This window comes from Psammomys obesus, unplaced genomic scaffold, assembly GCF_907164565.1.
Source record: "Psammomys obesus unplaced genomic scaffold, mPsaObe1.curated_primary_1811, whole genome shotgun sequence".
Taxonomy (NCBI): domain Eukaryota; kingdom Metazoa; phylum Chordata; class Mammalia; order Rodentia; family Muridae; genus Psammomys; species Psammomys obesus.
This window is the reverse complement of record NW_026595981.1, coordinates 18,808,765-18,836,498: the sequence shown is the minus strand read 5'-3', so window position 1 is coordinate 18,836,498 and position 27,734 is coordinate 18,808,765. Positions and strand designations below refer to the sequence as shown.

The 27,734-nt window shown below is 54.6% G+C and overlaps 1 protein-coding gene across 13 annotated transcripts in view; it reads left to right on the top strand.

Annotated features, from left to right (window-relative positions):
• Cacna1g (calcium voltage-gated channel subunit alpha1 G) overlaps window positions 1-22,152 on the top strand; it is a 63,280-nt gene extending 41,128 nt beyond the window's left edge. For 2 of the 13 annotated variants that reach the window (XM_055620200.1, XM_055620199.1), the window contains 18 exons: window positions 1,229-1,297; window positions 1,488-1,672; window positions 2,508-2,634; window positions 4,194-4,319; window positions 5,255-5,344; window positions 5,790-6,003; window positions 12,458-12,609; window positions 13,433-13,542; window positions 14,193-14,326; window positions 14,561-14,631; window positions 14,768-14,846; window positions 14,946-15,067; window positions 15,399-15,752; window positions 16,414-16,557; window positions 18,221-18,355; window positions 19,849-20,026; window positions 20,218-20,387; window positions 21,389-22,152. In XM_055620200.1, the coding sequence (XP_055476175.1) occupies window positions 1,229-1,297; window positions 1,488-1,672; window positions 2,508-2,634; window positions 4,194-4,319; window positions 5,255-5,344; window positions 5,790-6,003; window positions 12,458-12,609; window positions 13,433-13,542; window positions 14,193-14,326; window positions 14,561-14,631; window positions 14,768-14,846; window positions 14,946-15,067; window positions 15,399-15,752; window positions 16,414-16,557; window positions 18,221-18,355; window positions 19,849-20,026; window positions 20,218-20,387; window positions 21,389-22,120 (3,192 nt within the window). In that variant the 3' untranslated portion in view covers window positions 22,121-22,152. Of the gene's footprint in view, window positions 1-1,228; window positions 1,298-1,487; window positions 1,673-2,507; window positions 2,635-4,193; window positions 4,320-5,254; window positions 5,345-5,789; window positions 6,004-7,941; window positions 7,996-12,457; window positions 12,610-13,432; window positions 13,543-14,192; window positions 14,327-14,560; window positions 14,632-14,767; window positions 14,847-14,945; window positions 15,068-15,398; window positions 15,753-16,413; window positions 16,558-18,220; window positions 18,356-19,848; window positions 20,027-20,217; window positions 20,388-21,388 lie in introns of all 13 variants that reach the window. The other 11 variants (XM_055620205.1, XM_055620202.1, XM_055620210.1 and 8 more) reach the window with 7 other exon arrangements.
• The last annotated feature ends 5,582 nt before the right edge of the window (window positions 22,153-27,734 follow it).

Below are 27,734 nucleotides of genomic sequence, written 5' to 3'. Positions count from 1 at the left end.
CACACACACACACACACACACACACACACACACACACACACACACACCACCCCAAGGGTGATGCAGAACTGAGTGGAGGACCTACTCTTGGCTCCTTGAGATCCTACTGAGTCACACATACCTATGCTTGGGGAGGGGTCTTAGGCAGTTAGGCGGTATGTTGGGCAACCCTCTTTGGCTGTGAATCTTTCAGTATGGGAACAGCAGAGGCCACAGGCTTTAGTGTTGGCTATCCTTCCAGAGGGCTTTAGTTCTTTGAATGGGCCCAACTGGTTCTGGGAGCTGTCTCCCAGCCCAACATCAGAGCCCTTCCAACTGAGCAGGTCAGGTTCTAGAAGGGTGGCAGGGGTGGCCCTGTTTCCTCTCTTGGCCCTCTGTACTACTTGCTTGAAGGTGGTCAGAGATCCCTCTCCCTCCCCCCCTCCCCTGGCTTGCTGCTTTCCCCATCAGTGTTCAGATTTCAGCGCTGCTGGGGCTTCTGTTTCCCATTAGAGCGGGCTCCAGCCAGGCCAGGAGAGGGTGGGGAAAGCCTGAGAATTGAAGGGGCCTGCCCACCAAGACTAGGTAGGCTGGTGAGAGAGAACCCCCCTTCCTGGGCTCGTGGACCCCCATGCCTACCTCCTGTCCACCCAAGAACCCTTGCACCCTGATACCATCTCTCCACCTTCACACTCAGTTTCCCTGTCTCCACCTTTGTCCCTCCATCCTCTGCTGCAGACACTTCCACATATTCAGTACTGCTGGCCACCCCTCAAGGCCCACCTCTCTCAGCCAACAGGGATGACCTCAGCTCATAAATACCAGGGGACTGGATCCCCAACACCCAGCATAAATACAGTACCGAGGGTGGCACAGTCTGTACCCATATCCCTCAGCCTACCTACTGCACCATTTCTGGGGCTCACAGCAGGAAATCAAGTGAGCTGGGCAGAGTGGCAGGCAGGGTTAGAGATCAAGTTAAATCCTGCTCCAGTTTCAAGAAAGAAATCAAGGAACTGAGGACTTGGATAGCAAACTATCCCCTCTCCAACGTACAGCAGAGGTTCAAGGTTCTTTTGGGGTTTTTGTTTTGTTTTGTTTTTTTGTTTTCAAGGCAGGGCCAAAACTTTCCACAGAGCTACAACCAGGCTGGAGATGGCACTGTGAGGGATTCAGAACAGGTCTGGCCCATGGATGGGTCTCCTAATAGGTACTTCTCAGCTTTTCTCTCTCTCTTTCTCTCTTGCAGGAGCGAATCTTCCTAACCCTCTCCAATTACATATTCACCGCAGTTTTTCTGGCTGAAATGACAGTGAAGGTAGTAGGCGGGGCAGTGGGGATGCCCAGGGGCAGTGGGGATGCCCAGCCCGGGTTTGGACCCTCTAATCTCTGGGGGATGTGGGGATAATGGAACCAGCCAGGGGCAGAAAGGTTGGCCACGAGTGAGGCCGCCAGGCCAGGGACTGAAGAGAGAGTGGCTGGTGCCAATGGTGTGGTGGTGTCCCCAGGTGGTGGCCCTGGGCTGGTGCTTTGGGGAGCAGGCCTACCTGCGCAGCAGCTGGAATGTGCTAGACGGCCTGCTGGTGCTCATCTCCGTCATCGATATCCTGGTCTCCATGGTCTCCGACAGCGGCACCAAGATCCTTGGCATGCTGAGGGTGCTGCGGCTGCTTCGGACCCTACGTCCACTCAGGTGACCCCACACACACCTTTAACAAGCAACGCCCCCACAAGGGAACAACAACAACAAAAAATCCCTTGTGCGCTCTACCTCCTGGCTGTGACCCCATAGGTTCCAGACGACACTCAGGTCACTGCTCTGGTCTGTCAGTTCTGTACACTCCTTTCCAGCGTGGCCTACTCTCCCTTTATGGCTCTGCTGTGACTGGATCTCAGTCCCCCTTCCCCGCCCCCGTGAAGCTCTCCCCTAGAATCCCCTCGGGGTGATGTTCTTGCCCTCCCTGTGAGTGACACATCCTCCTGCTATCTTTCATCACCTTTTGCACCCCTCAGGGATCACTGCCCTAACATGTTCCCTAGCAGATCTGCCTTCTCCAGTCAGGCAGCCCCAACCTTTCTAACTCAGGATTCCTCCTGAGTGGGGGTGATATCAAAATAACGGTGCTGCTGTAACGATCCGTCTCCTCTTCCCCTGTTCCTCCCTCCGTGCCCCTACTATCGGCTCGTCTCCTGCTTGGCATCACCCCCTCACCCTGTCACACGGCATTCCCGGGGGAACGCCTCCCCTGTGTTGAAGCCTATCCACTCCCAGCGTGATGAGGAAATGCCCGAGAGTGGGAGGTGGAGATGTGGGACCTTCAAGTACCTGTTTGGAGACTGTGGAAGGGGGGGAAGTCTTCATGGTGGGGGGGGGGACTTGGCTCTGTGAAAAGGGGGACTTGCGCATAGCATGCTGGGAAGGCAGAGGGGAGGGACAGCAAGCTAAGGTTAGGATGTGGGAAGGGCCGTAGTAGGGTGAAGGCTATGGGAGTGTTTGAGTGTTCATCATCTCTTCCTCTGCTCTCCAGGGTCATCAGCCGGGCCCAGGGGCTGAAGCTGGTGGTAGAGACGCTGATGTCCTCTCTCAAGCCCATCGGCAACATTGTGGTCATCTGCTGTGCCTTCTTCATAATTTTTGGCATTCTCGGGGTGCAGGTGTGCAGGACTTGGTGGCCTGGGATGTCTGTCTGGGGAAGCCCCAGGAGTCTCCTCTCTCCTCTTGGCCCTGGGTCACCCTACTTCCACCATTGTTCCAAATAAAAATAAACATTGTCCCTTTCCCGGGGAGGGGGGGTATTGGCGCTAGGCTTCAGGCCTCTTTGCCTAATGGGCTTTTTTTCCCCCAGAAAACTGGGAACCTTTAGGGGGACCCTTATCAAAGTTTCTCAGAGACCTTAGGCCCATCCGTAACTGCAGCCTATTGTCCCTACCCCATGGTATACTTGCTCACACATGTCGGTCTTCCCCGGGATCTCCTCCCTTCTGTGCTTCTCTGAACAGGGTGGGCTGAGTGCCAGGCCTGGGGATCCAGGGCCCAGACAGCTGGGTCAGGTTAACAGAGTGCTGGCAGGCAGGGGTGTGTAGACCCCAGACAAGGCAGGAAGTGGGGCTGCTGGAGAACCTGGCTTCTGGCCCAGAGAAAGAAGTTGGCTTTGGAGGAAAAAAAAAAAAAAAAAAAAAAAAAGAGCCATAGCGGGCTGCAGGGCTCAGCAGACATCATCTCAGAGAACTGGGGAGCTCCTCGGCCCCATCTTTGCCTTCTAGTGTCCCCACTCCAGCTGGCTGCTGGGCAGTGTGGAAACTCCTGGGTGTCTGCTGCTACTCTCCCCTCCTTCTTCCTTCTGCTTCTAGAATGCCCACTATCCCCTGGGGAGGGGCTGTTCCTTGGTTTCCTAGAAATTTTCTAGCCCCGAGGACCAGGCCACATTTGCCAAAGCTGTTCAGAGCCTCTCTACCCTACCCCCACCCTGCATGTGGTCTGGTGCCCACCCCTTCCCCACTTCCCTTGGCTTGAGAGAGTGAGCCATTGTTGAATCCAATCCATGGGTTTAGAGGTTTGCCCTAAATGGTTCCTTTAGCACCACCCCCCTTTCCCCATCCTCCTGTCCTTTAAACCCCTTCTCTGCCACCCCAGCAGTCATGGCCTGGAGTATCTTGGAACAAGAATAAATGTTCTAGACAGACCCATATTTAAGACTTTTCTGCCAGCTATGGCCTTAAGCGAGTGAATGACGGTCTCTGAGCCTCAGATTTTCTCTCTTTAAAGTGGGGCTTATAATCCACGCACCTCATCGTTACTACAAGAGTTAAATGCCTAGATCAGCTTGGCTCTCAGACTTGAGCATTCACCAGAACCACTCAGGCTTCTTGTTAAAAGACTACGGAGCCCACCCTAGCACATCTAATCCAGGAAGTCGGGTGGGCTAAAGGAGCATTGCTCCCCTCGATGTTTTTGTATTTCCCCTCCCCCCATCTGGAGCACTGCTATGTTCTTGGTAGAAGGGGAATGGCTAACTCCCTCCTTTCACCTTGTCCTTTCTCTCTGGGGACAGGAAGAGGGTACCTATGAGGGAGCTTCCTGTCAGGATTCCTGACTGACCCCAGAGGCGAACAGCCAAGTCTCCCAGGTTGTGCTATGTCCCTGGACTCAGAGCTCAGGTGGGGTTGGGAGCCCTGGCTTACTTACTCTCTGTCTCCCCCATGTGTGCGTCCAGCTCTTCAAAGGGAAGTTCTTCGTGTGTCAGGGTGAGGACACCAGGAACATCACCAACAAATCTGACTGTGCTGAGGCCAGTTACCGATGGGTCCGGCACAAGTACAACTTTGACAACCTGGGCCAGGTGAGTGATAGGTTTGGGATGGGGAGGAGCCTGAAGGTGGGGACACACATCCATCCTGAAGAATGTGGGACAAGGCAGCTGAAGGTGGGCAGCCACAGAGATTGGCCCTCTGCTGATTCACTGCCAGTGTGGCCCAAAGCTAGCATCCCTGCACACCACAGCGAGCTGACCACAAAGGACTGTAGCTCTCCAAAGATGAAAGGATGGAGGCCCACAGAAGGTGAGGGGCTGGCCCAGGGCCACAGTATGGCAGGGCAGAGCAGAGAGCAAATGTGAGGTTGGGAGCAGGCTGCTTTGGATATGAATGCTGTCGCCATCGTGGTCAGCTCAGTGACTTTGGGCAGCTGCTCTGCAGGGCCTCTGTTTTCTCATCCAGAGGACAGGTTCATGCTACTATTTCCTTGGGGTTTGTAGGCGAGCGAAATGTAGATGTTTACACGGTGAGGGTTCATATGTTTTTCCGAGGATCCTCCTTCCTCCACATTTTCAGAAACAGATACAGAGACACCGAAGGAGCTGTTCTGGAGCCGTTCTGGGGTGGCACAGTTGCCTGCCATTCGTGGGGACTTGAGTTCAATCCCTATTACTGAAAATAATAATAATAATAATAATAATAATAATAATAATAATAATAATAATAAATAAATAAATAAATAAATAATAGAAACCTAGTTCTTGCTGGTTTGTTTTGGTTTCTAGACTCCTAGGGCCTTAGGATCCTCCCACCTTTGGTGAGGTCAGCGATTTAGTCTTCTCTCATAGCTTCCGAGCAACCACGGGCTTCTGGGACAGTGTTCTTCCAAGGGCCTGGAGCAGGGACCCCAAGATATTTCCAGGAGGTGGTCTGATAGAAGGCAGCGGGCAGTTCAGCCACACATCCTAGGTTTCAAACAGTCTGTTCCCTCCTCTCGTCTCCTACCCCACCCCGCCCCCAGGCTCTGATGTCCCTGTTTGTGCTGGCCTCCAAGGACGGCTGGGTTGACATCATGTATGACGGGCTGGATGCTGTGGGCGTGGACCAGCAGGTAAGGCGATGAGAAGGACCGTTTCTGGGTTCGGATCATTCAGCCTGGGCTGGTTGCCAAGTGCAACCAGGCAAGCACAGGTCAGAAGAATGCGACGGGGCACCCTGCAGGCTGCATCTGTAGGCCTACCATCAGCTTTCCTTTAAAAAAAAATTTTTTTTTTTCCAAATGATGGGCGAACAGTTAAAAATTGGTAAATTTGGCATGAAAAGTCTAAAGGACTGAGAACCCTGGGCTCCCATTTCCTCAAGGCAGGAGTCAGCCAGAACCAGGAGACACAGCTACCAGATAGAGAATAGGCATTCTTGCCTGATGCCAACTCATTCTAGCCACTCAGAAGCCTGGCAAGATTTAGTTTTGTGCGAGTGCAGCCGAGGTGGGCGGCAACGTGAGACGGTTTCCCATCAGGCTGATGTGACCACATGGCCTTCCTGCTCCCCACCAGCCCATCATGAACCACAACCCCTGGATGCTGCTGTACTTCATCTCGTTCCTGCTCATTGTGGCCTTCTTTGTCCTGAACATGTTCGTGGGAGTGGTGGTGGAGAACTTCCATAAGTGCCGGCAGCACCAGGAGGAGGAGGAGGCGCGGCGCCGGGAGGAGAAGCGGCTAAGGAGGCTGGAGAAAAAGAGAAGGAGTAAGGAGAAGCAGATGGCCGGTCGGTAGTCTTTCCACATCTCTCTGGGTCATGCTTGACCTTGGCCTTGGGACAGCAGAGGGTTAGGAGCTGGGGCCGGGGAGGGGGAGGGGCTGGGAGGAAATGCTCCTGCCCACCTCCCTCCTCATCCTCTCTCCTCAACAGCATGTCCGCATTAGAGCTTGCATGGAGCAGACCGGGTCAGCCCCCGTTGGGGGAGGGGCTACCCCCCCCCCCCCCTGGGAGGCTCCCTAGGTCTCGGCCTCATACTCCCCAGAGGATGCCCGGTAGAAATTGACACTCAGCATCACTGCTGCTTCTCAGAGAGACAGCAAGCTGACCTGATGTTATACCTCTCAGTACTGGTGTGTCCAGTGACCCAGAGATTAGCCTAGGTGCCCAACTCACGTCAACCCAGGCTGGAGCACTCACGTGAACGTGCAAAGAGACAGTAGTGGAGAATGAACTTTAGAACCACACCTCTTTCCCTCTCTCCATCAAAACTACCTGGCTCCCTGGCGGCCAAAGAAGAAAGAAGAGAAGCCCCAGGCATGGTAGCACGAGCCTCTGATAAGGGCACTCAGGAAGCAGACACAGAAGGATCACAGGTTCAAAGCTAGCCTGGGCTACCTAGTGAGTTTGAGGCCATGTTGGGCTAAGCAGTGAGACCCTGTCTCAAAAAGCCACAGGAAAGATGATAAAAAGAAAAGGAAAGGTTAGGAAGAGTCTCCCCCTGTTCCTGGAAAGGTTTAAGTCACAGGAAGCTAAATCACCATTCCCCGGCCCACGACCCCCTCCAGGCTCCCACTCCCAGCTCTTGTGATCCTATCGTCTTTTTGCACAGGGTGGGTGCAGCTTCACGCCTCTTCCCTTCATGCTTTGCCACGGACAGGCTGAGACACCCGGGGAAGACACACAGGGTTGGGGAGACAGCTGCTTTGTTTCTGGTCACTCCTGTCTGTCCGCTGCTCTGTCATTTCCTGGCCTCCCTCAGTCGCAGCCCACGTCCCTCTGCGTGTCTCTCTGTGTGTGGGTTTCAAAGCCTTTGTGTGTGTCTCCCCGTGTTCAGTCTATGGGTTTCCCTCCTCTCCACCCGCTCACAAACCCGTCTGCCTTTCGCCGATTGGAAGGGTGCCGCGCCCTGAGTTTCCCTTTGGTGTGTGGAAATGTGAGTACCACCAAACGAGAGTTAGGGGCTCAGTGTCTCTGCCCCCGCTCCTTGTGCCCTCAGCTGCACCTACCGCTGCCTGTGGCAGGTGCTCGGAGGAGGGGGAGAGTGTGGAGTTACAGACAAGGATGAGAGTGGGATGGAGCCAGAGCTGCTCCAGGAGGATGTGGAGGGGTCTCTGACTCCCCGGGTGGTCGTGAGTGAGTACCGCTCCCGCTCCCTGTCTCTCACATCCACCCACCTGCCCTCCAGAGGCCCCTTCTTCCCAGCTCTGGGTTGGGGTCTGGTCTTGGCTTCCCTGTAGATTCTAAAGCTGAGCGGGTATCCCATCCCCCCCCCCCCCCGGGGCCCTGCTCCCATTTCTGCTCCACCCCACCGCACACCCTTGCAGGGAGCTGCCTCAACAAGGCATCTGCAGATGGAATTTTTTTGGCAGGAGGCACCGTGGCCCCTGCCTGACCAGCTGGCTCCTCTTCTGGGGTCTGGAGCTATTCAGGTGCAGCTGAGACCACAGCGGGGGTGGGAGTGGACATCTGTTCTGATGACAGTCTGCCTCCCCTCCCCTCTTCCAGTCCTTTCCTTCCCCACCTCCCACCCCTGCCCCGTGACCCTGGCAAGTTGGCTGAAATATTTGTCTTCTTCAGGTGCCTGGACTTGGGCATTGTTAATGCTCTGCGTACCCCATTTGTAGGCAGAGTGAGGGTTGGAGCTGAGGGAGAGCGAGCCGCTGAGGGGCCCTGCCCAGCGAACCCGGTCCGGTCAATGACCACTGTCGTGTTTCGTTCTTTTAGATCTAATGGTGGAAGATGTAATTGCTTCCGGCAGCTCAGCCAGCGCTGCGTCAGGTACTGCGTCTGGGGTGTGGGTTCATGCGTGTGGGGCCATGTCTTTGCTCCCTCTCCATGGCTCATTGAGCCTGAGTCTATACTCTAGGGGTGAAGAGCTGAGGGTCCTTGGGGAGTCCCCAAGAGGGTAGGGCCTGAAGTGTTGGGTCTGCGTCGCCCCCTAGCCTCCTGCCCTGTAGGCCCGTGATAAGTAGAGGTGAGCATGGAGCCCTCTGGCTCAAGAGTTCTTGGAGGATCCAGGCCTTCTACAGAGGTCCCAGCTTCTGCTGTTGGCACCTCCTCTCTTCTCCTGTCTTCACCATTTGATTAAGCTGCAAATCTCTCTGCCTTCTCTTGTCTGAAGGGAAGACTTTGATCCAAGGGAGAGGATGAGAGGAGCAGTGAGGGGAAGGATTTGTTTTAAAAATGTAGCAATGAATAATTGAACCAACTCATTAATAGTCAAGTAACCTCAGTGGCCACATCATCACTACAAACATCGGGGGTTGGGAACTAAAAGACTAAGTTAGCTACAAGATTCTCCCCGCAAAAGCCAGAGGTTTGAGAGCAAGTCGAGTCCTCATCTCTGAAAGCTGTGTGTGTCTCTGGGAGGACTTCCCAGTGTCGGCCCCTCACTCTGTGCCCCGCTCTGTCTCCCAGTCCCCTTATACTGGTCGCCAGATGGAGGGTGGGAGGATCAAAGTGTGTGGCAGGGCCGTGGGGCCTCATCACACCCCCTGCCTTCTCCACCTGGTGGTTCCCAGGCTGGTTTTCCCAGGATCCCCCTTCTGGCCTCCCCTTACGGTTTGGAAGACTGTCTGAAGTGGGAGCATGTGAGTAACGGCTGTGTTTCCCCAGTTTTTACTAATCAAAGGCACATTTAATTGCTGATCAGAGCTTCTGAGCCACAGAAGGTCACACGCTAAATGGTGGCGAAGAAAAACTGTTTTGCCATTAAATTAGTCTGTGGGGGTCTTCCAATGAGCAAATGCATGATTTCTTTTAAAGCCTTGAGAATTTTTATTAAGAATGAGAGGCCTTCCACATGGCTGCTTTCTCAGCCACCGATGGCTTGGGGTTTGAGCCTGGGAACCACTGACTGTACCATTCCTCACTGCCCAACTCAGGCAGGTGCCGTCCTGGGGGAATGGGCTGCCGGGTCTGTGAGGGGTCAGAGACTTACTCAAGGAACACTCTGAGCCTTGGCAGAGCCTCATCTGTTGCTATGGTCCTGAGCTATGGTGTTTGACATTGACTAGCATCTCTCTGGGGGCCCAGGAGTCTCTGGCTGGTTTGTGTCTCTGTGGCTAGGATCCCCATGTCTCTGTGTTGGACCGTTTTCCAAATTTCCGACCTGGTAGAGGATGTGGGGAAGGTGGGAGGAAGTTGTCTTCAGCTTAGCCCTTCTGAGGTATCGGATAGCGGAGGAGAGTGGAGACTGAGGGATATACAGGCTCACCTTTACCCCTAAACACTACCCAATTCCGTGGCTGGCCCACTGAAGCTTCTCCACCCAGGGGATTGTCCCACTCATGAGCACGTGTAGGCACAGCTGCCAAGGCACACTCTACCTACACTGAAGCACACACTGGCTGTCTCACCCTGCACCCTTACCCACCCTGGCCTGCTCCTGCTGGCACATCAACTATTCTGTCTCCCACGTGCTGGGGCACTGGTATGCCACACAGTGAGGCCAAGCCTCTCATCTGGGTTTTCTGGGAGTCAGACATGTAAAAACCCCCTTTCTGCTAAAACACCTTCACCCACCCTGCTGCTTCAGCCAGCAGGAGGTATCGACTCGCCCAGGGAAAAGCGAAAGGGAAAAGTTGGACTAGCGAGAGAGACACTGGGCCTAAGCAGACATTTCGGTTTGAAGGGAGAGAGATTGGGGCTGCCGGGTGACAAGACCAGCCCTGTGACACTTGACCCCCAGCACCAGTTTCACTTCCTCAGTCACCTCTGGCCTCCATCTTCGCTACCCCCCCCCTTTTTTTTGCCTGCCCTGCCCCTCTCCAAATCCCCTGCCAGGCCAGGAGTATCCACAGCAGCATGGCTTTTGCTGTGGGGGCCTATATCCCTGCTAAAAGCCGATTCCCTCCCACTGTCCTTTGCAAACCCTCTGCCCTGGCTGTGCCTTGCCACCCTCCCCTCCAACACTCCCCCCACCCCCACCCTGCGACCTCTACTAGCTCCCTGTGTCTCTTAGTGTCTTCTCACAGGCCCTTCCAGCTCTCCTCATTTGCCCCTGGGCTTCCCTAGGGGGCCTGGTGCCCTTCCCCTCTGAGCTCTACTCTGCTGAAGGCTGTTGATGATGACAGTAGGAAGCAGGGAGATCAGGCTGGAGGCTGGGGTCTTGCTGTCTCTTTCTGGTGCTTGGCCACAGACTTTCTGGGTCTCTCTGGATGGCAGAGGGGGCGCGGGGGACAGGTCACTCTAGTTGGTTTGGTGTTCTTTGGACCTGGGTTCTAATGGAGGGCCTCCTTGATGCCTGTTGATCTAGGCCGGGGGCTGCAGGTAGAAGGGTATTTGGGACCCCTGGCCATAAGCAGATGCCCTGCCTCAGTCATGCCTCCCCACTCCTCTGAGTTGCCTGGAGGGCCCCTGGTTGAATGCAGCCCCTCCGCCATCACTCAGACTCCTGAAGCAAGGCTGGAAGGCAGAATTGTTGGCCTAGTGTGCCTACAATAGTCAGGTTGGGGTAAAGGGGGTTCGGGGTGAGGGGAGTTCTCCCTTCCAGCCTCCCCTCGACATTGTCTCAACTAATAACGGCACTAATAAAGAGCCGCTTCTTCTAACCTAATTGTATTCAAACATTTTAGTTAATTCTCCATTCATATTTTAGCATAATGAGATCGGGTGTTCTCGGCATTTATGGAGATTAATGCAGAGAAAGAGTTCCGGCTGCTAAGGCAAAACAGGGCGACTAGCGCCCTCTGGTTCTCATGGTACTGAAGGAAGGAAGGAAGAAAGAGGTCTTGGCTGGCCCAACCACCCTCCACCATCGGGTGTGGATGACCTGTGGTCTCATGGCACCCCTCACCTCTGGCCTCCCCACTTCCCATGTTCTTGGGTGTCAGGAAGGCCACCTGAGCAAACAAAGCCACACTTGGCTGGCCAGTCTCTGAAAGCAAGGAGATCACCTCAGGCACCTGTGAGGTGTACCTGGCCTTGTTGGGTCTGTGGCCCTGGTTATCCACACTTTAAGGCCGATGTGGAGAGGGTCGGGTGGGCTTGCAGAGTAGTCTGCAAAGCCAAACCTGCCACTCCTGGACACTCTTCTTCCTTTGGCTTTTGGTGGGACTTAGCCCCCAGGCCATTCCCTGCCTCAGTTTACCTCTCTGTGAAGGAATCCTCTGCATGGGAAAAGATAGTTGTATTTGAGCTGGCCTGGGCCCCAAGCTTTCTGCCACCCTTGTGCCAGCTGGTCCCCGGCATGGGCCTCAGAGGCTGTAGGCCTCGCTGACTGGCTTCTGCCAATACTTCCTAAGAGGAGAAGGGCTGTCTGGGACCTGAGGCTGCCCATGCCTTCCCAGTGGGGGCTCTTTTCCTTCTGTGTGGCTTTCTGTGGAACCAATGTTGGTACATTTCCAGATAGTGTTGTCCCCCACCTTGGCCTGGCCCTTACTTCAGCACCTGGAGGAGGGCCCCCCTGAAATCTGCCTTCATATTTCTCTCGCCTTCTTGGCAAGATAACCTTCTGGCACTGTGACTTTTCCAAGTGGTCAGCTAATTACAAGAGCATCCCTATGCCTGTGACAGATCTCAGACAGCGCTTCCAGCCCAGCCTGTGGCATCAGGCCGCCCCAATACCCAGGATAGGCTGGGTACTGCCTCATTAGAAACTGGGTGAGTCTGTCCTAGCCTGAGTCTGGGACAGAGCAGAGCCCCAGACCTCCACATCTACCTTCTCCACATGAGGCTGTGGGGAGTCTGGGGCACAGTGCTCTGGAGGCCCTGTGGTAGGTCAGCAGGCAGCCAAGATGTCCAATTTCCAATCTCTGGTCCTATCACAAATCCCAGCTCTGTGTAATTTCTTCAGCGGCCCCAGGCGCTGAGCTTGGGAAAAGGCATCGCTGCCTTTGCCTCTGTGGCTGGAGCTCCCTCTGAGCCTGATTAGATGGGATCTTTCATCTTATTGATCCACCTTTGCTCCTGAGCATGGAATGAGAGGTGTTCTGAGGTGCTGGCGGGTAATTTAGAGGCTGCCCTAGGATACAGGCTCACCCAGCATCTAGTGTAGTGGAGGGGCTCTGCATGTCCTCACCCCATTCTGCCCTGACCGCAGGCAGTAGATGCTTGACAGGGGACAGGCTAAAACAGCCATTCTCCTGCAAAGGGTAGCTGGTGGGGGAGGGGGGTGCTGGTGACCCGGAATGTTTCAGCACTGGCAGTAGAGGCTGGCGGCAGAGAGGGGCTGTGGGTGGAGGGGTGGAGGGGACAGGGCCTGATGTTTGCTCTCTACTGTCCTTTCTGCCCCCACCAGAAGCCCAGTGCAAGCCCTACTACTCGGACTATTCACGTTTCCGGCTCCTCGTCCACCACCTGTGTACCAGCCACTACCTGGACCTCTTCATCACTGGCGTCATCGGGCTGAATGTGGTCACTATGGCCATGGAACATTACCAGCAGCCCCAGGTAAGGACAAGTGGTGGGCCAAAGGCCTTGGGATCTTGCCAGGTGAGGCAACAACCTGAACTATAGCCGCTGGGTGTCAGGCAAGTGCTGGGACTACTGTGTGGGTCCTTGTACTTTCAGCAGTCTCCTTGGAGGTGGGTATCACCTTTGTGTTATAATAATGAAGACTCCGAGTCTCTGTACGTTAGTTGGCTTGGCCAAGGTCACACAGCTAGGAAGTAGGGAACCAGTGCGTTTTCATTGAGCCATAGTATGTATGGCTCTGGGCCATGGAAGGTGAAGAAGACGAGCCGATGTTTACCCTTCAAGACTTAAACTCAGCCAGGCGAGGCGGCACACACCTGGATTGAGGCCAGCCTGATCTACAAAGCGAGTCCAGGACAGCGAAGGCTACACAGAGAAACCCTGTCTCGAAAAACAAAACAAACAAACAAACAAAAGGAATGTATTTAGACTCTAGTGAATAGGTGGCCCCAGATGCATCTGTTTCCAGTCACCCCTCTCATTTACCTTCCAGCCCCCAGTTTCCCCATCTGTACGGGGAGGAGGTTGAACTGATAACATGCAAACCTCTTTCCAGACTTAGTGCTCTGTGCATTCTGGCACACTCTCTTGTGCTCCTCCCTACCTCGTAAGGGGAAATTAAGTGCCAGGTTTGCATGGGATGATGGCTCCTGGTCATCCATCAGGGCAGGGAATGGGAAAAACAGGCTCCTTAGCTTCACTCCACTTCCCAGCTCTGGGAGGTATGGTGACGAGGGGGTGGGGCGGGCTTCAGCCTTGGGTTTAAAGGGACCTTGCCTCTGGCCCCCACCCCTGCCAGATCCTGGACGAGGCTCTGAAGATCTGCAATTACATCTTCACCGTCATCTTCGTCTTGGAGTCAGTTTTCAAACTTGTGGCCTTTGGCTTCCGCCGGTTCTTCCAGGACAGGTAATGGTGGAGGGGGGGTCTGAGAGAGTTGGGAGTAAGTAGAGGTGTGTCTCCTGGGAAAATACCCAGAAGGCTTTGAGCCTGAAGACCTTCCTTAACTCTGGGAGTCCAGCTGCAACCCTAGGACTGATGGTGATGGTGGTCAGGGATCCAGGGCTTAAGGGACGGGAGGGTCTCAGAATATGACAAGGCAAAGCTTAGAGGGCTTTGGCAGCATGAAATTGCTGTAGCCTTAGATGGAGCTTTTAGCCACAGAGCTTGGAGCCAGACTGCCTGGGTTGGATCTGAATCCTAGTTTCACTACTTAGTGACTGGTAACTTTGGGTGTGCCTCATTCCCTCATCTGTGAAATGTGAGCTAACACTATTCCTATCAGAGCTCTTACTTAGAGCAGTGATTGCTCCAAAGGAAACGCATGAATGCTGAGAACAAAGACAGATGAGGTCAGGTGCCTTGGCCGCCAGGCTGAGAGAGGAGGAGAGTTTGAGTTCAGCTTGAGAAATGTAGCAAAGCACCGTAGGTGGGGTAGGGGTTAGAAGTAATGATTACAAATGAAAAGCCCTTCCCAGTTCTACTTTTCTGTGCCACCATGGCACCTTCCCCCAGACCCCTCCGCCCCCACTCAGGGTGCTGCATTCCCGATTTTCCAGGTGGAACCAGCTGGACCTAGCTATTGTGCTTCTGTCCATCATGGGCATCACGCTGGAGGAGATTGAGGTCAATGCTTCGCTGCCGATCAACCCTACCATCATCCGTATCATGAGGGTGCTCCGCATTGCCCGAGGTAGGTCCGACCGTCAGCACTCTTCCCTGCCTTCCCCCTGCAGAGGGGGATGGAAAGAGTCGGTTGTGAGGATGGCCATGGGTTCCCAGGGGCTTCCTCCATAGGGGCTTGTTCACCACAAGTGGATTGGGGTACGGGTGGACCATCCCACCAGCTCCAGCCTGGCCTGGCTCTCCCGGCTATGTGATGGGGGGACCCGGAAGGGCCAGCTCATGACACCGTCCTGTTCTGTAGTGCTGAAGCTGCTGAAGATGGCTGTGGGCATGCGGGCGCTGCTGGACACGGTGATGCAGGCCCTGCCCCAGGTAGCTGGGAGGTGGGGTGGGCAGAGGGGAAGGGTCCTCCTGGGGAGGAGGAGGTGCCCTCCAAAAGGGCAGGGGCCTCCGGGAAGCTGACTGGAGAGCCAGCAGCATCTTTTCCATTTCTTTTCCTCTTCTCCAGGTGGGGAACCTGGGACTTCTCTTCATGTTATTGTTTTTCATCTTTGCAGCTCTGGGCGTGGAGCTCTTTGGAGACCTGGGTGAGTTGAGGTTTCGAGGATGGTGGGGGAGCTGGGATGGAGACGGGGGGGGGGATCATGAGACTAACATGGCTTCTCCCCTCTCCCCTCTTCCCCCAGAGTGTGATGAGACACACCCCTGTGAGGGCCTGGGCCGGCATGCCACCTTTAGGAACTTTGGTATGGCCTTTCTGACCCTCTTCCGAGTCTCCACTGGTGACAACTGGAACGGCATCATGAAGGTGAGAGCCCACAAGATGGGGACCCCTCCCAAGGCTGCTGGAACAACAGGGAGGGACGCCCTAGCCTCTGGCCCAAGATTCTTTGAGAAGATGCATTAGCCATGAATAAAAGCATGTCCGCTTGTTGCCCTTGTCAGACACTCTGGACTCCTTCTCAGGACATGCTCTGACTCACGCACGCTTCCCCAAGCGGTCATCAAATACCGTTCTATCACCAGGACACTGATCTCCCTTCTCACCCAGGTCCTCCTCCCTCGGCACTCTTGATCTTCCATGACAGCTCCATCTGTCCTCCCCACCCTCACGCCTCTGCCCTTGACACCTCCCACAGGACACCCTTCGGGACTGTGACCAGGAGTCCACCTGCTACAACACGGTCATCTCACCCATCTACTTCGTGTCGTTTGTGCTCACGGCCCAGTTTGTGCTGGTCAACGTGGTCATAGCCGTGCTGATGAAGCACCTGGAGGAAAGCAACAAGGAGGCGAAGGAGGAGGCCGAGCTGGAGGCCGAGCTGGAGCTGGAGATGAAGACCCTCAGCCCGCAGCCCCACTCCCCGCTGGGCAGCCCCTTCCTCTGGCCTGGGGTGGAGGGTGCCAATAGTTCTGACAGCCCTAAGCCTGGGGCTCCACACACCATGGCCCACCTTGGAGCAGCCTCGGGCTTCTCCCTTGAGCACCCCACGGTGAGCGACAATGCCCCTTTGGAAGGGCCAGGGGGTAGGAAAGGGGCAGGGAGGGCAGGGCGAACAGCAGCTCAGTGGGAGCATAGAGGAGCCCAGCAGGCCCTAGGGCTTCTCCTCCATCCTCCTGCTCCTCTTACGTTGATGTTGAGGGACTAGCCACCACGTGCCCCTTCCCAGAATGGCTGCCCATATTCGCTTTATATGGTAACCCTCTAGCAAAGCAGGGGCAGACTTGCTAGCTCCTCTAGCCTGGTGTGGCTTCCCCTTCTAGGCTCTTAGGTTCAAGGCTAAGTTCTGTTTCCTTCCTGTTTCTTTTTATCCTTACCCGATTGTCAAACCTCTTCCCTACACACTCTTACCTTCCCCGTCCTTTCATCTCTCTTTATCTCTCCCTCTCCCCTGTGGACCCTGATCATTCTCATCCCCCATCTCCCCCTTCTTCCTGCACCTTCCCTGATGCTCCTCTTTCTCATCTCTCTGTTGCTGTATGTTTGTGTATGTGTGTGTGTGTTTGTATTTGTGTGCGTGTGTCATGTGGGTTTCACTTCCACTTGCTCTCTCTACCCCTTTTGAACCCCTCTTCCCTGACACTTCTCACTGTTGCCCCTCTGACCCCTGCTCCCTTGGCTTTCCGGCTCCCCTTATGGGCTGGTCCTCCCAGGACAGACAGCTGTTTGACACCATCTCCCTGCTGATCCAGGGCTCCCTGGAGGGGGAGCTGAAGCTGATGGACGAGCTGGCAGGCCCAGGGGGCCAGCCCTCTGCCTTCCCTTCCGCCCCCAGCCGGGGTGGCTCCGACCCACAGGTTACTGTGCCCCGTCATGTGCTCCTGAGCTGTGCCATGCTGTGCTGTGCTTTCGGGGTGGCTGGGGGTATTGTCTGCCCACTAGGTGTCTAGAGAAAGAGCAGCTGCAGGGCCACAGGGTTGAGCACTGTCCCTGGCCGGAGGCGGTTGGGGAGGCACTGCAGGCTCTGAGCAGTAGGGAGATCTTCCTTTCAAGGGAGAGAGAGGGGTGGAAGAGGGGCTTGCAGAGGTTCATAAGAGAGAATCCGGAAGAGAGAAGAGATGGGACTTGAGGGGTAAAAGAGGTTAGGTATCGGGTCCAGGCGAGAAAAGCCTCTGAGGCTAGTGCAAGTGGCCATGAGACCCACAGAGGGGCCAGTTTTAGCTAGTCTGTAGTGTCCAGTACCCATCCACGTTCCTCTGGTGGCCTTGTAAGCACAAAGCCCACTGGACACGGTGAGGACCGACTTAGGCAGTCTCCTGTCCTGAGGGAAGAGAAGTGAAACCCAGGACATAAAGGAGAAGTAGGACTTGGTTTCCTCACCCAATGCCATTCCTCCCCACAGCCAGCTTACCCTGAGCAACAGCCCTTGGTCCCTCCAGCTCTCCTCCTATTGGCCCAATACTCCTTCAGTTCCTGACCCCCACCCGGGTCAGGGTCTAGAGATCTAGGGTGGGTTAAGGCAATGGGTATGGACTCTAACTGAAGCCTAGTGGTGCAGACCCTGCTGGGAGAAGGGATCAGCCCCCAGGCTTCTAGGCAGCCTTTAGCCTGGGAGAAAACAGTTATTTTCACATGGTAAAGACCCAGGGCTCTTGGTAGGATTCAGTCTCAGACCCGGCAGTGGCCTAGAATGATCAGTAGGAAAAGGAACCCAGCCACTCCCTTCCCCATGCTCCCCCACCCCCATTCTAAACTAGGCACACAGGAAAGGTAGAGGTGAGGACGGGATAGGACACTGATCAGAACAGCCCACTCACCTCAACACCACTCCCCCCCCCCTGCCTCCCCACCGGTAGCCTGCAGGTGAGCCAGCCAGGTGATATGGTAGCCAGAATGCACACACCTTCATACAAGCTGGAAGAGCGCTTTTCAAGGCCTGCATTGGAGAGGGGGAGCAGGTTGCAGTCAGAGGGAGGAGGGCCCATGAGGGGAGAAGCCAGAATCTGGGGGCAGGCCAAGTCCTGCTAGGCTTTTGGAAGCAAAGAGAATAGGCAGAAAACAGCCCTCAGATTGGTGGCATTGTCCCCAGCGCCCCCACCACCACCACCACGCTGCTCTGTCTGCGGAGAGGAGATGAGGCTTTGCTGGCCTGTCTTCGTTCTTTTTTTTATCATCTTTTGAGAGTGGAAGCCCTCCCCTCCGCTCTCTCCCTGGGTGGTGGTGGTGTGGGAGGGGGCTGCCAAGATGCCCGGGGTATCTTTAGAATGTATTTCTGCGTCTCTTGGTCTCTTTGCTTTGCCAAGCGTTTGCTCTGTCTCTTTGGTGCCTGCTGCAGACTCTCTGATCAGAGCAGGGGGTTGAAGTGGGAGAGGGGAGGTGCTGTGGGTAGAATGGGTGAGGGGTGGGGAGTAAAACGGGGCTGCCTTTTCTCCCTGCTTTGTGGCAAGGGGAAGTGGGGGCTGCGAGTGTGCCGAGTGTGCGTCCTGGTTTCTCATGCCTGCTCATCTCTCTCCTGTCTAGATCCCTCTAGCTGAGATGGAGGCTCTGTCTCTGACGTCAGAGATTGTGTCTGAACCGTCCTGCTCTCTAGCTCTGACGGATGACTCTTTGCCTGATGACACTCACACACTCTTACTTAGTGCCCTGGAGAGCAATGTACATGCACACACCCCTTGCTGCTCCCCCAGCCTGGGCTAGGCTGGCTGCAGGGCTCCAGAACTCCCTCCCACTCTGTGCCCAGGTCCTACCCAGAGGCATTCAAATGTGGGCACAACGTGCCCCAGCCTTTGCTGGCATGAATTCTTCCTTGTGTCCCTCCCCTCCCCCAACCAGGGGGGAATAAAGGAATTAGATAAGATAAAACTGAGACCCGGCCCCCAGGGCTACATGGGCATTGGTGGTGACAGGGTTATTCCAGGAACAACAGCCCAAAACAGAAGTGGCTTGGGTGCCAGGTTCTGTCTTTGGAGCCCTGTACCAGCCAACCCTCCTTCCCTGCCCTGCTCTTCCTGCCTCTCCCTCATGAGACTCACTGGTTTCCTGGGTGAAACCCACACCTCTGCTGCCACCACCATGCCCTTTTCCCCCTGGGAACTGTCCCTGTCTCCTGTCCCTGTGTGTCCTTGTCTCCTGTCCTCAACAAGTCTGGGGGCTTCTTGCTACTTTGACCTTACTACCCTCCCTCGGTTTCCCTCTGCCCCTCTGACAGTGAGCAGCCCCCTCCTCTCGTCGGTCAGTTCCTTCTGTTGTGAGAGCCAGGCCAGCCCCAGGCCAGCCCCAAGCCAGCCCCAGGCCAGCCGAGGCAGGGTCTTGGTCAAAGGCTAGGAGGATCTCCAGAGGGTGTGGCTGGTCAGAAGCAGTGGATCCTGGGATTGAGAATAGAAGGGAAAGATTCAGACTGTATTCAGCACAGCCATCCTCCGGTTGTAGGGACCGTAACCACCTGAGCCCACGTGGGAAAAAGAGCTTGGGGCCTCCCTAAGAACTGGAAATGGGTCGCCCTGGAAAAAAGATTCCCAAGGGGGAGAGAAACTCTTGGGATCTGGCCTTGATTCCCTATTCTAGGGTTTGGGGCTGATAACTGCCTTTCTTTGAAACAGGTTTCCCAAACCCATCCTCACCCCAAGTCTGTCCACTGAGGCAGTACTGAGACCCCAGGGCTCAGGACTCGCTACCCACCTCCACCCTCCAGAATCTCTGTGTGGTTAAATTAGCTCTGGAGTCTAGGTTGGGACTTGCCCCTTGTGTTTACCTGTCATTTAATCTGTGTGAATCTAGCTCAGGCCTTGTCCCCTGTTGAGCCCTGGGGTAACTTTCAGACTCTCTAGGAGGACCACATGCAGTGCTGGGGGCTGCTCTCTCTTCTCCCATCCCTCTTAGTGCTCCACCATCCCCAGCTCAGAGACTCACAGGTGATACTGTGGGCATGCTCTCCCTGCCTTCCACCCTGTATATAGAGACTCACTGTATGTCTTCCCCTCTCCTGCCATGTTCATGCCCATCACCTTGGCCTAGGAGGGTGTGGAGGAGGGTGTGGGGAGGACTGTGGGTCTGGAGGGGGAAGGCTTAGTTCCTGCTGTCTAGCTTTTCCTCAGCTACCAACCCCAGCTTGCATGCTCTTCACCCAATTCCCCTGATCCCTTTTGCAGATGGTACCCCACCCCGAGGAGATGCCAGTCCCCCTGGGACCAGACCTGCTGACTGTGAGGAAGTCTGGTGTCAGCCGGACACACTCTCTGCCCAATGACAGCTACATGTGCCGCAATGGGAGCGCTGCTGAGAGATCCCTGGGACGTGGGGGCTGGGGGCTCCCCAAAGCCCAGTCAGGTACCAAGCTTAGCCCGCTCGGGGAGAACCAACCTAAAACCAACGAAAGAAGTTATCTCTCATTTAGGGGAAACCCTGGGCGAAAGGGGAATGCCTAGACTGGAAGAAGTAGCTTTCATCCCAGGGCAGTGATGGCCAGTGGCCCTAATTGGAGGCCTCAGAGACTACTCTCTACTTACCCTTCTCTACAGGCTCCATCTTGTCTGTTCACTCCCAACCAGCAGACACCAGCTGCATCCTACAGCTTCCCAAAGATGCACCCTATCTGCTCCAGCCCCATGGGGCCTCCACATGGGGCGCCATCCCTAAACTACCCCCACCTGGCCGCTCCCCTCTGGCTCAAAGGCCTCTCAGGCGCCAGGTAAGCAAGTCTGAAAGGCTGGACCTGGGCTCTGGGCTGGGGCCCTCTGCTGGAATCCCTTTGCGGTTGGTAATGACCGGAGTTGGTACTTTGATACTTGCAGCAAATATATATTGCGTGCTATGATACAGCAGCTCTGGGTACTAGGGGCACCGTACTGGGTAAAGCAGAAGTGACTGGAGCCTGCCCCCCCCCACCCCATGCACACACCTCCTTCGCTGAGGAGGCCTAGGGTCCAGGGAACAGTTGTTGCCAGGACAACAGACATTCAGTGCAGGTGGTACCCAGGTATGAATGCTCCCAATCCCAGAGTTTCCCCCAGTTCTTCACACTCTGGGCTAACCTGGAGAACGCGAGGCAGGATTTAAAGTGTCTGTACTTCTGGCCAACCCTGGGATCTACTGTCCGTGAATCAGAGAGTGACTAGTAGAGGCAAATGAGGCTTGTGTGCCTTGTGTTGACATCTGTGGCTCCTGAGCACAGAAATGCGAATAACTAACTGTTAGCCCTATGCTCTTGGGGAGCAGGCATGGTCCCCTCCTCCCGCACCCTCTCCCCAAGCAGCTCCCTGCTGCTAGGACCTGGGACGCAGCTCTTGCTCTCCGAGCTCAGTCTCAGAACAAAGGCACACATGCCATCATTTTACTGCAGCCTCAGGTTATAGCCGCACAGCGTCTGTGTGCATTGTAGCAGGGAGCCCAGAAGAGCCAAGGGTTAGTTTTACTTGAAGTGGATTGCCAGGTACTCATCCCAGAAAACCCATGTTCGGCAGAGTGAGGGATACTTCTTGGGAAGGGCATTCGAGGCCAAGGGAATTGCTGCCTTGCTCTCCCTAAAGGCTAGAGGCAAAAATGGGGGCCGGTTTGGGAAGCAGAGCTGGTCTGAGCTCTTCAATAAGAGCAGCTAACAGGATGGTCCTGCAGCTTCATGGGGGTCCAGCCTGACAGAACGGATAAAAGACCAATCTACCTTGACCTGAACCCTGCATCCACTCCCTACAGGCAGCAATAAGGACTGACTCCCTGGACATGCAGGGCCTGGGTAGCCGGGAAGACCTGCTGTCAGAGGTGAGTGGGCCCTCCTGCCCTCTGACCCGGTCCTCATCCTTCTGGGGCGGGTCGAGCATCCAGGTGCAGCAGCGGTCCAGCAGCCAGAGCAAGGTCTCCAAGCACATCCGCCCGCCAGCCCCTTGCCCAGGCCTGGAACCCAGCTGGGCTAAGGACCCTCCAGAGACCAAAAGCAGCCTAGAGCTGGACACGGAGCTGAGCTGGATTTCAGGAGACCTCCAACCCAGCAGCCAGGAAGAACCCATGTCCCCACGGGACCTGAAGAAGTGCTACAGTGTAGAGGCCCAGAGCTGCCGGCGCAGGCCAGGGTCGTGGCTCGACGAACAGAGGAGACACTCCATTGCTGTCAGCTGCCTGGACAGCGGCTCCCAACCCCGCCTATGTCCAAGTCCCTCAAGCCTGGGGGGCCAACCTCTTGGGGGTCCTGGGAGCCGGCCTAAGAAAAAACTCAGCCCACCCAGTATCTCTATAGACCCCCCGGAGAGCCAGGGCCCTCGGCCGCCATGCAGTCCTGGTGTCTGCCTCAGGAGGAGGGCGCCATCCAGTGACTCCAAGGATCCCTCAGCCTCCAGCCCCCTTGACAGCACGGCTGCCTCACCTTCCCCAAAGAAAGACGCGCTGAGCCTCTCTGGTTTGTCTTCTGACCCATCAGACCTGGACCCCTGAGTCCCACCCACTTTCCCTCTCACCTTTCTCCACTGGGTGCAGATCCTAGCTCCGCCTCCTGGGCAGTATTTCTGAAAAGCCCCACGTAAGCAGCAGCGTAAGCGAAGAGGCAACTCGCCTGCCTTCATTTAGTGGCTGGGGGATCACAAAGCAGGACTTCCCGGGAGTCTGAAGAGAACACAGCCCTGGCACCTCCGCCTCCGGGAAGAAAGAGAGGGAGAAGCCCAGTGTGGCAGAGGCTCCGACACCAGGAGCTGTTGGGAGAAAGCAATATACGTTTGTGCAGAATCTCTATGTATATTCTATTTTATTAAATTAATTGAATCTAGTATATGCCGGATGTACGACATTTTGTGACTGAGGAGACTTGTTTCCTTCTACTTTTATGTGTCTCAGAATATTTTTGAGGCGAAGGCGTCTGTCTCTTGGCTATTTCAACCTAAAATAACCAGTCTAGTTACGTTCCCTCTTCTTGTAAAGCACAAGCTGGGACCGTGAGTGTATTACAACCGAACGGTGGCCCATCTTCAGCGGAAAGCGAAAACCATTTTGGAAACTGTCATGTAACTTATTTTCTCCTTTAACCTCGTCATCGTTTTCTGTAGGGGGAAAAAAAAAAAGAGAAAAAGAAAAAAAAAAAGAGATTTTACAAATGAAATGGAACCTTTTTATATATACATACATACATATCTATATATCTATATAAAATAAAGTAATTTTCCAAAATAAAAAAAAAAAAGTTAATCACAGTCCAGAGTAAAAGCAAAGGGGATGGAAAGATAGGTGTGTTTAGATGACCATGGAGAGTCCTGGAGATGGGAAGTGGGTGGTGGGAAGGAATATTTGGGGTTGCCTGTGGGGGGGGTGTATGTGTGTGTTTGTGCACTGGTATTTATGCGCTGTGTGCCTGAGAGAGGAAGAGCTCAAATGCCCAGCCCTGGAGGGCTCCATCCTTGCTCCTCCCCTGCCAGCATGGAGGAGAAGAGAACGCTGTGCCTGGTAGGGGCTGGAAGCAGGGGCTTCTGTTTTCCTATCAAAGCTTTATCGAGTCCTCTGAACCAGGCAGCTCAGGGAATGTGAGGGATTCCAGATTAATTCCTAGTTCTGCTGACAGCTATCAGCCACATATTGAAAGCTGGAAATTGGCATAATGAAGCTGTTTTGGTTAATGGGGCCAGTGGAGGCTGGGAGGCAGCCTCTGGCTGCTGCAGAGCTAAATCTAGTTGGTGGGGGAGGGGCAAATGCTTCTGGGTTTTCCTGCCCTATTCTTCCACCCCAGCATTTGCCACACTCTCTGGCTGGGTGGTGACCTGAGGTGTCTGGGCCAGAGCCTCTTGCCTTGGGCCTCATCTACCTGCCCGCTGCTATTGAGATTGATCTGTGTAAACAGAGCAGGTTACCCCCTCCCAAGGATGAGACTGCGGGGACCAGGGCTGGAGTCCAGGGGTGACCTGATGAAGCTGAGGGCTTTGGTGGTGGCCAGAATACTGAGCTAGGGAGCTGGCTCCCTGAGGGGTGATGAATGATACAACCAAGCTGCTTACATGGTCTGCTGCTGCTTGCCCGGTGGGAGGGAGCTAGAAGGGAGGAAAGGGGAGGAAAGGCCACCAGCATGTGGGTGGGTGGGGGGTGGGTTAGAGGTTCGGGAGAGACACCTGACCTAGAGCCACCTTTCTGGTGCTACTGCTGGCACTAGTCTCTTGGTTGAAGTCCCAGTGCCCAAAGGGGGTAACCATAGACTCAGCCAGCCTGTCTATCACCCATCAGCCACCCCAAACATCCGTCCCATCTCCATTCCCTTGAACATCCGTGCTCCCTTTAAGCCAGCTCTGTGTGCGTGTGTGTGAGTGCACGCTCATGCTTGGAGTAGAAATGAAACCCAGGGTTTTTTGCGTATTTGAAGCACCTACCACTGAGCTGCACTCCCAGCCCCGGATTGGTTTCTTGAGACTTCAGCGCCATCTCTCACTCACAGTCCCCATCTGCAAAGGCAGCTGGGAGCCCAGAGTGCCAGGTTGCTGGTTGCTGGGAGGCTGGACCTGCAGGCGTTCATCCTCTGGCCTATTTCCTAAGCTGAGAGAGCTTTTTCTGGTTGCTCTTTTGGGCAAAAATGATACCACTCGTTGAAGCAAACACCTGGTTTGATCTCCCTAGCATGCATGATAGCGCCGAGCTCTGACCCCTCCAGCCCTCTCAGCTGGAGAAAGGGGTTCTTGTAGAAGCTGCCTTTTCTTTCTTTCTTTCTTTCTTTCTTTCTTTCTTTCTTTCTTTCTTTTTTTTTTTTTTCTTCCTTCCTTTTTTAGGGAAGCGGTACAAAATTCCTAGAGTTTTGCCACCTGGATCTAAAGATGACGCTTTTATATTTTTGTAAAATTCTGTAGCTGTCTGTCCCCTGTGGGTGGGAGGTTTAGGAAGGAGGGGTTCTGGGATTTCCCACCCCCACTCCTTCTTGGGGTTAGGAGATTCCGGGTCAAGGTGAAGCAAAGGCTGATCCCTCTCCCCTACTTCCGTCCTTACCCTCCCTGCCTCTGTATATACACAGCAGTGCAGTAATGCTGTAGTGTCACTTAGAGGAACGCATAGCATGCCTAATTCTCTCTAGCATCCCTTTCCCCCTTGTTCTTTCTTCCCAGTGGGGGCTAAGGAAGCTAAGGACTGAGTATGCTTTAGGGTTGTTCTCTGGAGATCTACTGTGATCCAAACAGTGAGAAGGCAACCCCCCCCATCTCCCATTCCCCACCCCATACCATCTGTGGACCCAAGCACTTCTAACATGAAGCAGTGCCTACAGGGGCATCTGGGTGGTGCTGTGGGCATATTAACTGCGGAGTCAAGGTGGATATCTGAGGGAGAGTATTGCGGTCACTCTCCCAATACTGTAAAGTCTTTGTTAGCCACGCACGGTGATGCAAGTCTGTAATCTTAGCCCCCATAGACGGCGGAAGCAGGAGGGTCAAGTCATCCAGACCAGCCTGGGCTACATGACACTCCCTGTCCAAAACAAACAAACAAAAACCCACCAACAAAACAATAACATCGGTGATGGAAAGCACCTGGCGTTTCTCCTTGCAAGGGTTTGAAAGTAGAAGAGAGGCAGCTGCTGGCTCTTTGTACAGTGCCTGGTTATCTTGGGGAAGTGGGGCTGGGGAGAGAGCAGGATTGCAACCTCCCGGGGGCTTCTGAGATGGGGTGTGGGGTTGCCTTTGGAAGCCAGAGCATCTATCTCCCTGGGTTCTTCACCTTCCTTTAGTCTTCTTCCTGGGGTTCAAAGAGGAAACTGTGTCAAGAGCCCCAGGCCTCCACCTCAGGCTTGGCTGCCTCGGTTTTTCTCCACCCCCAGGGCTCCAGGAAAAGGCCTGTCTGGGGGTGGGGAACTGGGAAGAAAGAGAGATCTGAGCTGCTGCTAAAAACAAATCTGAGGCTCACACGCAGTCTCTCACTCACTCCTCCAAATGCTTAAGCAAGGGAAGCACCGGCTAGCATTTTTTTCCAGGCAGCAGTAGGTTCACAGAGGTTAAGGGACTTGCCTGAGGCGACACAGGCAGACTTCTGACACTAGGGCTGGCCTTCCGCAGCCCATACCACCCCAGTTTGTTCTGAGGAGGGAATGGGAAACAATGGGAGGAATCACGCTTATGCAAAATAAATAAAGCTTACAAGGAGGCTAGGGGACCCTCACGTTTGGTTTCTGGAAATGTACATGCGTTCTCCATGTGGTGTTAGAGGGGTGGGTCAGAGGGGTCCACAGCCTCCCACCTGGTGAGATACTAGCCTCCAACATGACCTTTAACTCTGGGTGCTTTCCAGGAACTCCAAATTGCTGCAGATTCTGCAGTCCCTGCAGGTCTCTGGGCAACACCCTTGCCTAGAATGGCTCTGCCCTTTGATACCCTGGTAACCTGCTTGCCTCATCACCACGGTCTCCACCCTTCTCCTTTCCTGTCCCCACCCAGGCCTCCACCCACTTTCCAAATAGGCTTCAGCCTCACCTTCAAACGTTCTCCCATCACAGCCTGGTTCCCTATGGTCTCATTTCCTCTCTCTGGCCCGCTGAGCTGCCAACCCGTCCCATCTCCCAGACAGCGGTGTAGCGAGGGCATCAGACACCAGGTGGCAGCACAGAGCACTCTCGGCGGGTGCCACCCAGGGTCTCTTTTGAAGAGGGATGAATCCAGAAAGAAGATACCAACCCTGGCCAATCCTTCCACAGACAGAAGCATTGTATAGCTCCAAATAGGAAGCAGCTCACAGTGAAAAACTTGTCGGGGTGGTGTGGGGGGGAGCTGGGACTGGACTATGCCCTCTGTGTGCGGGCGGGAGCCACATCCAGGTGAAAAGGGAGGGTAAGCCCCTAGTGCCAATGATGCCACCTAAGGCCAACAAACTAATCCCCAGACAGAAGTGGCATGTTGGAGAGGAGACTTTACTCTCAAAGCAGGTTTGGTGTGGACTGGTACCACCTATAGGGTGAAATGAGGTGCATCAAAGAATGAGCTGCCCAGTAAACTCCAGGAGGGAATGCTGATACAAAGTCTACCCTCTGCATGCCTGAGCCCCTATCCCAATGGAGGAGCTTGGCTGAGGCCCACAGAGCCTATTAATTATTACTTTGAAAAAACTCTGGAATAGTGCACAGTAGCCAAGCCCTCATCTGCATGCCAATTAGATGGGGAGCAGGCTGGGGTAGAGGGCAGCCTTGCTGAGAGTGGGAGGGGACCAGGAGGCTCCAACCAGGCTGAAGTCTGGAGGAAATAGGCCTGCTGCTTGGGAAGGCGGAAAACGGGGGGGGGGGGGGCAGGGTGTGTGCTGGAGCATAATTCAGTGGCGTTCCTGGACTTTAGTGTTCTTTAAAGGAGCCACACAGTGACGTAAAGTTAGCACTGCTTTTCAACACTGTCCCTTCTGTTAGCTCCAACCTGCCCTGCCCAAGGAGACATTTCCTGTGCCTGGGTCTCCCTGTCTCCTTTGCCCTGATTTCTGCCCCCTCTGTCACACCTGCTCTGCATTTGCAGTGATCTTTTCTTGCTGTTTTCTTGCCAGGAAATCCCTGATTTGGGATGCTCGCTGGTAGGGGAGGCATAGCCCATGCAAAGCCCATTTAGTATGGCGTCACAGCCAGGTGGAAAGGAGGGTGAGGCATTGGCCACCAGATTGTATTCCCGCTAGGCCTTGGCACAAACCACATGGCCTCTGTGGCTCCTCTCTCAGCTTTTTGGCTAGAAACTCTTAGTCCTGGACAATCCAAAGCAAACTGTCACTTTGGGGCTGGTTCCTGTGTCACAATGGCCTCACTAACCTACCTACTGTGGAAACAAAAGGTAGTCAGGGAAATGCTGTTTAAAGTTTCCCTTTACAAATAAAACTTTCACCCAACCTGTAACAAGTTAACCATGCGTTCTGAGGTTCTTTAGAGCTATGTATTCATTCTGTTTACAGGCTGTGCATTCAACCGTTCAACCTGTTCGGAATTACCTTCTAAGATTGTAATCAGTCTTGCTACGCTTTGGACATGTACCATGTTCCCTGTTTCTCCTGTGGGTCTCTTTCACTCCCCTGACTCAGAACAATGTATGTGTATGTGTATGTGTATGTGTATGTGTATGTGTATGTGTAT